Here is an 11,817-nt window from a genome sequence, read left to right as displayed (position 1 = left end):
GTCTGGGTGTTATCCCTGACCTAAGTGTACTTTTTACCAATTTATCTCTCTCTCTCTTTTTCTATATATATATATATATACTACTTGAGCTACATTTTGTTTTTTTTAAGTTCTTTATTTGCTTCCATGTACCAAATCATTAAATGTCTATTTTACTTCATTAATATCACAAGACAGTAAGAAAACTGTGCCGGAATGTTTTTTAAGAAAGTTAATTACCGTCCTTATTGTACCATTAAAAGTCCAAGCAACTACCATTATCGTAGAGCCAAATTTTTTCGTGCTTTCTTCTAGTCCTTCAACATGATCTATGAACTTTATTTTCATTACATGATAACTTTGTTGCTCAAATCTTCGACTATAATTTGCAAAAGTTTTACATAGGCCTAATGTATAAGCCAAAAGATCACAAAACATTAACATAAAACCTCTAGTAGGAAAAAAACTGTTTTTTTTTCTTCTTTTTTTTTTTAAAAAAAAAAACTACTGATTGTTGCTTGTTGAACTTCTGAATTTATAAATTCATCCATAAATCCTCTTGTTTGTCAATTTCCACTTTTCCAGCAAAAGGATTTGTAAGATCACTACTCATAGTCTCATTTTTTGACAAATTTTAGGTTCCTTTTTGTTCTGTTTCTATTTTAGATTCTATTTTCTTCTTTTTCACATTCCTTTGACTGCAAGTATTTCACTTTGTTCTTTTTCACCTTTCTTGAGTTGCAAGTGTCTTATAAGAGAAATGTATGGTACATCATCGCATGGTCTAAGAGTTCTGGCCAGACGTTGTTTCATTTTTACTATACTACTTATGAAAATTAAATGTCTTGTTAATAATTGCATATCATTTTTCTTTTTGGATTTTATTCAATACAGTGCTTCCAAGTTGGGTCTTGTATGTGCAAATCTTCTTTTACTATACAAAAAATGTCCACATTAGTCTCGCATGACAACCCTCAACATAGATCAACACGTTTCAATACCATCAAGACAATTTCTCAGCATTCTTGATCTTCCACCTCTCCTTCCTCACTTGTTTTCGTCCTTCTAGAGAGGTATGTGGAATTCGTGCTCTTTCACATCTTTTTTTACGTGATATATTCTGGTTTTGTTTGTTTGCCTCCTCCCGTTGTCGCAGTGTATTCTTCTCTTGGTGGTGTCCATTCATGAATTGGTGGGACTTTGGCGGCTGGTCTAGGGTCCATTAGAGCGGGTTTTGTAGATTATTAAAGGGGTAGTTATTGTTGTTGGCTCTGTTCCTCCGGCAACTGTAGTCTGAAGACCAAAGATTTTTTATCCCTCTTACATTTTCTCTCTTCTCTGATCGATTTGGTCTCAGTTGGGAATTTTTTTCGTGGCTTTTTTTGTTACCGTGATACATATATATGCGAAGACTTTCTTTTAATTGGTAAACTGAAGGCTATCTGATTTCAATAATGGCAACTTCGTTTACATATGTGAGAATGTGCTCTCAGTTAGTTTGCTTGTAACCATTCAGTATGTTAGAAGTTTTGGGCTATAAGGATTTCTTTGAATGATATAGTATTTTAATTTTTCCATGAAGAACTTCAGTTTATTCGCACACAGTGCAAAGTTATTAATTAAACACAATTCTTCGTTCTGGCTGTATGCTAAATTACTCTGCATCGTATTGCGGTGACCGGTTTCTCTCCTTGGCGGTTCACAATGTGAATGTGTAGGTAAGATCAGCATTACCGTGGGATTGGTAAGAGCTAGACTTGATGGATGCATCTCCAACGCCGCCAGAGTTTGATTATTCCTTCAAGTTGCTACTTATCGGCGATTCAGGCGTTGGAAAGAGCAGTCTTCTATTGAGCTTTACTTCAAATACTTTTGAAGATCTTTCACCAACAATAGGTTAAGGCTTCAAGTTTTGATCTGTTTTGAGCCTTGTGTTGCTTTTCTATTTTCCTTGTGGAAAGCTATGTTAGATAGATGCTCATTTGCATCTTTTATGCTTTGTTCTTGTTTCTGTCTTTACTGCAACTGATGCCACCAAACTTTATTAAGGACAAAACCCTGAGGAGTTTTCCTTATCTGCAACGCTAGCACCAATAAAACTACCTTATGTTTTGGTATCTTTGTTTTTCTTTCTTCTCAGTTTTCCTTCGTCTTTGTGATTGGAACCATGCTGCATCTCTAGGTGTCGACATTAAGGTCAAGCTGGTGAATGTTGGTGGGAAAAGATTGAGTTGGTTGTGTTATATGGTTATTTGTTGTTAACAAGCACCAAATTCCTGAAGGAATATTATTATCTGTAGAAGTGATAATCTCCATCCAATGCCTGCTTCTGTTACGCTGTTCTTTCGCCCGTTTTTATTACAATTACCGTAGCACCTTGAACTTAACTGGAACAATTTATTGCTTTACCAATTGATTCATGTTGCTATTGCAGCTGGACAAGAGAGATTCAGAACATTCACCAGTTCACATTATAGAGGAGCTCAAGGAATAATAATGGGTAAGTTTAATCATTTTTTGCTATTTGCATTAGCCTTTTCATGGGTTTTAAAACTGAGACTTGATGCAAATTGAAACAAAAAGCAGCAAACATTCCACTAGGTTCACTTTGGAAGAGAAATTATTTTCAAAACAGAGAAAATTTCACCTTGTTTGAATTGGAGGGTGGATAAAATCCATTGAAAATAAGGTTGAAATGCACAAAGGAGTTGAAAAAACTTGATTGCCAAAGGAGAGGCAGGGCAAAAAAAAAAAAAATGCGACTCCTTTTGGTTCAATTTTTAACTCTCTTTCTGGATATTGTCTGGGTGCATTTGGAAATGTTACCCTTATGCACCATGTGGTACATGTTGCCCACTTGCCCTACATCCAAACACGCCTTCTCTGAATAAAGCACGGTAGTTTCAGACAAGGGATAAGTAGCTTAAGGGAAAGTTTTTGTGTACTTTAGATTTGGTGCATCTACATGGTAGGTGATAGATGCCAACTAACTTCACTAAGATTTTCTCTCGCACAAGTATTTGATGCTTATAATAAGTGAACTCTTAATTATGGAAGTGGTTAATCATTAGGATGTACCTAAGGCAATGAATTTTTTGGTTTCCAATTGTGAAAATAATGAAAGGTAAAACCTTTTGGCGATCAGCTTTCCATGTTGAATTGCTTCTGGTTCATCTATGATGCTGTACATGTAGCTTTTGTGAGTCAAATAATTGATGGACTGTTTAATTGTGAGTTTTAATACATGTACCACACTTCACTCTTGACAAGTATTAATAGATTTCCTTTTTATCTTGATTTGGTACTGATGATAACCGGTTCTCTCTGATATTCGTGCAGTGTATGATGTGACAAGACGTGAAACATTAACGAGCCTTTCAGATGTATGGGCCAAGGAAATTGATCTATATTCTACTAATCAAGATTGCATCAAAATGCTTGTTGGAAACAAAGTTGACAAGGTAGTAACGGTAGAATCAAATTTAACGTGATTCCTATGAATCAAGTTTATAGGATTTTTTAAAATTTTCATCCTTTTTTCAACTTTTAGTTAGACTACTCATTCTTATGTACTGGAAATGGTAATTCATGGGGGGTGTTATTCACTAGTCTGTTATGTTGCTAAATTAGTTACACCTTGGCCTGCAAATAGAACTTAGACATGGTGGATAAACCAAATTTTTATCTTAGGTAGTTTATGGCATGAATAAGCCCAATGTGGAGTTGTTTCTCTTCTTCACTAGTTCATGATTGATTTAATTCACATGGATATTAAATTTGACATTCGCATGTTCATTGGCATCTAATTCATAATCTTGAGTTAATGTGCGCTTGGTCTTGTCCAGTCTTCGTGGAATATTATGCTCTTTTTTGTTCAGTCCAAGTGCCTGAAGGGCCATATTGGTTGTGCCATAAGTGTGGCCCTAAAAGCCTCCAAACACCCATTGTGTAGTCTTCTTTTTAATATAAGATGATTGTGCTCTCTCTCTCTCTCTCTCTCTCTCTCACGCACAGACACATATTGTTCTCTACCGATGCCTCTGCATGCCTTGCAAGCAGAGCAATACCAAAGCTTGCAGCAGCAGTAGGACTGCCCCAGTGTACGGGCCCTTGGAAGATAACTGTATGACAGTGAACTACTGAATTAATATGCGTAGCAGACGTATTCCTGTCAAATGTTCTTCTTTTTGAAGTTTAGTTTCTGTTAGTCCTTTTGAAACTTTTTGATGTGCTTTCTGGCTTGGACCAATAACAGAAGGAAAAGGAGTTCAAAGTGGATGAACCCACAAACTTGAGTTCTCTTGTTAACTTCAGTTTTGATTTCTAATAAACTATTTTTGTTGCAGATCTTAGACACGCCAAGCCTCTTAGCAGAAGGCCCCTCTGTTGTAAAACGGAATATTTTCAAGCAGAAACCTCAACCAGAGGCTGCCACGAGTGGCTGCTGTTGCAAAGTGTACCCTTCTACTAGTGGTCTTCCTATTGATGGCTTCATGCTGATGTTGGTAGCAGTGTAAATTCCCTGATCATATTTATTCACTGTTCATGTTCCTGCGTTGTTGTATATTTGATTTATGGATATTGTCTTTTGATTCATTCCATGTTTAGCTCATTTCTGCACTCTTCAGTGATTGTCTGCGTGTTATATTTCATTCTTGTTACTTTCGATTTTCTCTTTCAGTGGTTCCATCTCTACAGAACTTATGTGGACAGGTTGGGCCTTCAAACAGGAAGGTAAGACGACCAGTGGCTGTCTTTTTTCTTCATTTCATTTTAATATGGGAATATTTGTACAGAAACAGGATTTACTCAATTTGGCTCCTCCTATAATGGTCAACCCAAATGGGTGCCCTAGGTCTTAAAGAACACCCACAGGTAATCCTCCTGGTGTGGACCTATGTTGAATATATCCTTGGGAAGATGGCTTCCCATCCACTGCACCAATTGCCTGTGTTGCCTGGCATGATCCTGGAGAGAGTTACGTCCACACAGATGTTGGCCAGACGGAACCCGTGCTAAAAATTTTGGTTCATGTGTTTTGATCCTCCTTTCAGTTGATTAGAAGGTTTGGGTACAGGTAATGTGGGAAGAGGAAGCAATATCAACTAGGGCCGATTCAATTCAAACTGGCACTGGTACGTAAAAAGAGGGCTGGGAGAATCTTGCATAGGGTTTTTTCTCATGACACGATACACTTTTCTCGTTCCTTTAATGCATCCTTGACAGTTGCGACTGCTTTGACCGATCTGATCTTAGAAAGTCCGCAAACAGCGGTTCTTCAATGTCTAACGTTGAGCTAAGTGGCTTCATAACCTTTGCATAGCATAGTAGATAAGATCCAAAGTTCCAAACACCAAAGTATCTTGGCATATCCAGTTTTCCTTGGCAAATCTTGGCACAGAAAGTTGATGCTACCAGAGCTTTGAAATGGAGACTAGTTCCAATGATGGGTTCTGGAAGGTAGGCTCCCCACCATTTATAAAGAAAAAATCATATGTACACGACAAAAAAAATGTACAAAAACCAAGAGTGACAAGGATGTCATGTATCTATCTGGTAAGTAGAAAGAAAAAAAAAAAAAAGAGTTGCTAACGCAACAACCTCTCACAAGTAATAAAAAAACCAGGCAAAGCCAAGAAGAGGCCTGAAACAGCCTTTACCTGAAAACAGACTTGAGCATATAAGAGGATCAGCTTGTGGAGTCCAAAGAACCGTTGTTAAAAGGAATTGTATCATCTTTGAGCCTTTTCGTGGCAGTTGTGGTCAGCTAAAAAGCTCCATCTTTTAAGTCAGTTCCTTCCACCTTCAATAATAGACTTGAGGCATCTAATCCATCCTTTGTTGTTGGAATGGATGACACCGGGCTGGTGGAAAGCATGGTTTCCCCCACCTAAGAATGTTAAATTCTGCATCATCTACACCATAGCATGCTTTTAGAGACAAAACTCCTTCAATACTAGCATTTGAGCCTTCTTACTACTATTCTTTTGCATTTGATGATCATGGTGATGACATACAATTTATCTAAGATGCAAACATCTTCGACTACATTTGAACAGATGAGACCATGGTTCCCCCAATGGTCAATCAGTTTTTTATCCATGTCATTCCATTGAAAGACTTTATAGGCTTAGTGGCTTACCACTTCTCGCCCTATCTGTTGCCCCAATTAGCGAATTCGAGAGTGAATAAAAGAAGAGTGAATAAAGAAAAGCAGATTCGTCAGAGATAGAATGAATAAAGAACAACAAATAAGGCAGGGACAAAGCGAATAAAGAAGTCTTGCACTATTTACCAGTGTTTGCAGAACGAATAGTTTCTTCTCTTAAATGCTTTATACCCAAATGCTCTATAAGTAAGATATTCTACTCTTTTTTTTTTCTTCCCAGTATTCTATAAACTTCCATTTTGCAACTACTTTTGCTCGTAAATAAGTAAAGAAATGCCTCCTGTAGTCTCTAAATTTCTTCCTAATCACCCTTTTTCCCAATTTTCTTAAAACCTAAGTACCCATATGTAAATTCTAAATAATCTTCCTATCCTATTTCGTACAAAGTTCCTAGTGTCTCTATTATATGCTTTTACACTTGTATTTGAAAACATCCTTCAAAGATTTGATTTGGTACCCTGAATCTCTCAGGTTATTGACATCCTTAGCAGGAAATATAAAAGTAAACGAATGAGACTTATGGATAAATCTTACCTTAAAAATGGATCCAAATTATATGGATCAAATACATGGATTGTAGATCATGTGGTACCGGATCCACCAAATATGGATCAAATACATGGAATGTAGATCGATTGACTCCACCCCAAATCTGAACCGGTGCAATTTTTTATTTAGTATGTTCGGTGGGCAATTCGTAGCCAACTTAACGTGCCTGACAAGGAACTGGATTCAGTTTTTCCACAAGATCCTCCCCTGCCTGTTTATGATTGGTCCATAAAATCTTGTATAAGTAATATGAGATCGACCCCGACATTGTCAAATCTGGATGTAGATCCACGATCTGATCCAGGAAAAAAAAATATTAAGTGGAGGCCCCTTTTGTTGGTTGAAGACAAGTGGACGGAAACATAATGTGAACGGTTTCTGTAAACGTTTGACAAATGTGAGCGTCATTAATACACTCATGAAGTATTGAGATCCATAGAGTCAAATCAAAGGTGCAATATTTTCTAGCTCAAGTTTTGTGCAATTAGACTTATGCAATATTTAAAACTCAAAATAAGTTGCTTTTTTTTTTTCTTTTAATTGCCAAGAGCTCATTTGGCTCGCCGAGTCAACTTGTTTGATCAGCCTAGAACTTATCTTAATGTTAACAGAACTTGTTTGACTCGCTCAAAATTTGGCAGTAGATGTTATCTTAATGTTAATGCCTGTTTTTGTAGAGCGTTTTTTTTTTTTATATATACTGATAGTTGATATTCAGTTATGTTGAGGTATGCACTTATAAATAGAGTAACTTAATGATCGGGTTTCTTGTTATTATAAGAATAAATATGACTTAGTCATGACTTTACTTGATGTTTAATTTAACTTATTGCTACAAGTAATCAATTCATTCTACATCTTTATTATGTTTAAATGGTAAGTTGCACATAGTTTTCTTTCAAAAAAAAAAAAACAATAGTTAATAAAAATTGCTGAAACCATTAAGTTGACCTACTGATCAGACACGATCTGATAATAAATGAGTCGACAATGGGGTTGAATTAGTGATACTGAGACTTCCTTTCCTCAATCTTGATTCACTTACAAATTCAGGAATTATGATCCTAGTTGAACCAGACCAAACTAGGTTCCCAGAGATATCACATATCAAGTCCCGAGTCATTGGGTTTTAAAAAAAATTAATGTATACAATAGTGGATATATATAAGTACAAAATAATATAGCCTCTAAATTATTTTGTTCTTCATTTTCTTTCAGTGCAAAAATGAAAGTTCCACCATTTATTCTGTGTATTTTGTTAGTAGACGTAACCCTTTTTTTTACCAAAAAAAAGGGAAGAAAAGTTCAAAAATGAACATCTTCTTATCTTTCAAATGCTGGAACAACATGCGTACATGTGACCAGAATCATAACTAAAAAGTGGATTTATGGTGAACTGCATAGAAGATCAAAAGAAAAACCTCAAAAAAACACATTTTAGCACGGAAAAGAAACCTTCTATCCTTGTAAATAATTCAATTGTTCATGACAATATTACACCATGTAATTGTGTACAAGTAACTCAAACTCACAATATCTCACAAGTAACTCAAACTCACAATATCTCAAGGCAAAAAAAATATCACAGAAGGTTCAAACATGGGACTGTTGATCATCCGTCTGCGCTGTTTGCCTGCTCAAGCGCACATACTTCCCATAGAGCTCTAGGTGATCAGACAACCCTGACTTGTCAATGCTCTCATGGTGGTAGGACTTGCACACAAAGTAGATGATGCTCTGAGTCACCAGCCCCAGCAATATGATCCCACAAAGGAGGAAGAGAAACATGAACCCACACCCCACCCTCGGCCCGACCTCGGCCCAGTAGGGTTGAACAACCAATGCAACAAATCCGACATGGATTCCGGCATCTATCAGGGAAAGCACGACGAATATCGCACTCGCTACGAATAACTTCCCCTTGATCAGTTCCTTGCCTTTCGCCATGGCCGCCCACCCGCACTTCTCCTCCAGAACAGAAATCACGCCGGCCAATTGCCAAACCACACACAAATATACCAGCCCAACAAGATACAGCACTGTTAGCACAATGACTAGTACAAGTTCCGCAACACCTTTAAGAAAAACTATGATCATCGCGATCACCAATAGCGATGTCAGATTGTATCCGACACCGATGATGAACAACCAGAAGAAGGTTACCATCAATCGCTTCCAGACTCTCGGGACGACCGCCATGATCTTTCTGTACGTCATGTCCTTGCCTGCGTAGACGCAGGCGACCATGTACACGACGGCTGAGGTCGATAGGAGAGAGAAGATTACTACGATGATTAGGTATCCCAACTTGAACAGCCAAAATTGAGCCCACTCCCCTCTAAGTTTGTCGTGGGCCGTGTTTGGAGTCGCCTCAGTCTGATTGATTTTCGCAAATATGGCTGCTGAGATCTCATAGTTTGCGAGGAAGATGACGGAGAGGGGAAGGATGAGGGTGAGGGAGACGAGGCCGAAGAGCCGTCTGCGCGAGTGGATGATCTTGAGGGCTTCTTTGTAGATGCCGAAGAAGCCTAGGAATCGGAGCTGCTCCGGTTCCCTGTCCATGGATGATGCTTCTCCTCTGCAACTGCAACTCTGTCTTCCTCTGTGGCCAAAAAAGGCTTTGAGGAAGGAGGAGGAGGAGCTAGCAGTTGGATGGGACTCTCATCCTAAAACTGAGTTACATATGAGGCCTATAAGAGATGGACCATGTGACTGGTCATAGTTGTGCATTTACTTAACAATGGCGTCACTCCTGTGTGGGGCTGCTGATGGTTTTGGAGCAGACCAGACCAAGGCGGCAAGGCTTTACCGAGTCCATCTTGACTCACCTACTTGAATTTGGTTTGGTTGTTCGGAGCTAGATCTGACTTCCTTTTCAAACTGAAACTGGGTCTTGCTAGCTTACAATTGGTCTTTACATGAAATTGGGCCTTGCAGATAGTTTCTGGATCATGGATTCAAGCTTTGCCTTGGATCCAAACCTTGATTACCAAATTCAGATCTGAAAAATCATATTCATGAATAAGCAAACTGATTGTGCAATTGAACTGGATTTTGGAGACTCTATATAACAAAATCTAGTACACTACTGTCATGCTTCTTCCCTGATTACATGTGAGTGAGTGAGTGAGTGAGAGAGAGGAGAGAGGGGAAAAGAGGCGAGAGTTGCGGCGCGGCAAGAAGGGGGAGGTGGGGGGTGGGGGAAAGAACAAGAAGAAGTCTAATTGGCCTCATAATGGCTCTCCTAATTTCAAGATCAATACTACTATTCAATACCATCAAGGTAGCACCCTCCAAGAATCGCACCGAGGAGGTGGCTACAATCTGTTACCCAATTGTACTACCGAGAGAGAGAGAGTCTGCACCTCCAAATGCTAGGAGGTCTAGTAGAGGGAGGGTTGGACCTCTTTTGGAAGAGTTATATTTTATTCTCAGATATGCAAAAAGGACTAACATAAAAGACCTTGACTTGGTGAGAGCCAATGGTCCACATGCAAATAAATTTATGATGAATCAGTCGACTCCTTTAGAAGTTTCAGAGAAGGAGATGAGCAATTGTGCAGAAAAACGAAGAAAAAATAGAGTCAAGTGATTTCTTTGACTTGGTCAGTTTGGTCCTTAATAATGGGACCAATCCAATATATATTGGTACCACATCGTATCAGAGAGACCCCAAGTAAACCCTCCATTGGCATATCATATAACATGCACCGGCTCATAAAAATGTCAACCAATCATATTCAAATAAGATATACTTTAACCGTATCCACTTTTTCGAATGTTCAAGGTCATATCTGAATCTGATTTTGAATGGCATCAGATCGATTATCAAGATATAAGAGCATTGTGTATAAAATATTTATTTCAAACAAAATCTGATCCAAACCTGAAACCAATCACATCAGCATTTATCAGTTCCTATCACGCATTTTCAAAAGTAAAAAAGGAAAAAGGTTTATTGTATTAATTATTTATTGAAATACCAACTATCACAGGGCTGAATCGGCCGATTTGAATGACTGATCATATTGGCATCGTCACGAAATGGACCATTGCTAGGAGCAGAGCCAGAAATTTTTTGATATATGCCATTTCTGAGGCAATCTCTGTATACAGAACCCATTCAAGAAACCTTACCAATGGTTGCATTCAGAAGCCATGTTCAGATAACTTTCTTGATATGGGTTGAGAGGAAAGCCCGGCGTGAACGCTCTTGAGAACAGCAGTAAGATCACTTGTGCGTCTCATTGGCCGCAGAATCTGTGCATATTGACGTACATAAGAAAAGACACCCTTTAGATTTGAATCAAGGCGGAACCCACCATTCCAAACTCCTTTTGAGTTTCCACAATCAAATAACTGCGTGACGTTTTTTTTAATTAATAGCTGGCAGGACTTAGCTGGTCGAACTGGTGGGCAAACAAAAGTCCAGTCATCAGTTCAATTCTTTGAGCGTTATTCCTCCAAACTGCAAATGGTGGATGCACCTTGAGCGTTATTCCTCCAATCCTCCAAACTGCAAATGGTGGATGCAAGATATTCTAGTTGATTGATGTACTGCTCCTCACCAAGTCTCGAAGCAGTCTTGAACCTCAGAAGCAAGGAAAAGGAAAAAGCAAGGAAAAGGAAAAAGGAAAAGGAAGAGATGCTTCACTTCAGGATGTATCTCTCCTACCATGCTGTTGCAAAACCTAATCCTTTGAATACTCACGTTAAACACTCACACAGTCTTCCTTTCATCACGAATTCTTTTGCCAGTTACATGTAACATATCCTGCACTTCCAGTGAAGAAATTAACCTTGATCGTTTGCAGCTGCTGCTACCAACCTTTTAATGGTACGATCGGCTTTTTCTCTATCACAGAAACAACTCCTCAACTGTGTGCATGTAAGATGCATTAGCTTGTAGATACAGCCGATTACCTCAGTCAGCAAAAGCCAGGTGCACTTTGTAGACAGGATAGATGCTTACAGATGTTCAGACTGGTGCCTAAACGATTCAAGGACATGCTTCCTGATGTAGGTAACTGCTCCATCATACCAAAAACCAGAAAAGAATAATGCTTTCCAAGCAATCAATGATAACATTTCATTCCAAATGAAATATTAGACCCAGAAAG

General features: G+C 38.4%; 2 protein-coding genes across 6 annotated transcripts; one reads left to right on the top strand and one right to left on the bottom strand.

The window, feature by feature from the left end:
• Positions 1–787: 787 nt before the first annotated feature.
• Positions 788–5,228, top strand: LOC116267128 (ras-related protein RABC1-like). 5 transcript variants are annotated; one of them, XM_050081248.1, is made up of 7 exons: positions 788–1,052; positions 1,698–1,875; positions 2,414–2,479; positions 3,319–3,440; positions 4,326–4,480; positions 4,661–4,713; positions 5,057–5,228. In XM_050081248.1, exons 2-7 carry the CDS (start codon positions 1,740–1,742, stop codon positions 5,086–5,088), a joined length of 564 nt encoding a protein of 187 aa, XP_049937205.1. In that variant the 5' UTR covers positions 788–1,052; positions 1,698–1,739; the 3' UTR covers positions 5,089–5,228. The 5 variants fall into 5 exon arrangements, with proteins under 5 accessions (XP_049937205.1, XP_049937203.1, XP_049937204.1 ...); XM_050081246.1 differs by having other exon boundaries at positions 4,835–5,228; XM_050081247.1 differs by having other exon boundaries at positions 4,326–4,492.
• Positions 5,229–8,132: 2,904 nt separating this feature from the next.
• On the bottom strand, positions 8,133–9,420 carry LOC116266971 (uncharacterized). Its single transcript, XM_031648521.2, has one exon. It carries the CDS (start codon positions 9,257–9,259, stop codon positions 8,291–8,293), a length of 969 nt encoding a protein of 322 aa, XP_031504381.1. The 5' UTR covers positions 9,260–9,420; the 3' UTR covers positions 8,133–8,290.
• Positions 9,421–11,817: the final 2,397 nt, after the last annotated feature.

This window comes from Nymphaea colorata, chromosome 13, assembly GCF_008831285.2.
Source record: "Nymphaea colorata isolate Beijing-Zhang1983 chromosome 13, ASM883128v2, whole genome shotgun sequence".
In the NCBI taxonomy this organism is placed as follows: Eukaryota; Viridiplantae; Streptophyta; class Magnoliopsida; order Nymphaeales; family Nymphaeaceae; genus Nymphaea; species Nymphaea colorata.
Note: the sequence above shows the minus strand (reverse complement) of the source record. Positions and strands in the feature narration are given on the sequence as shown.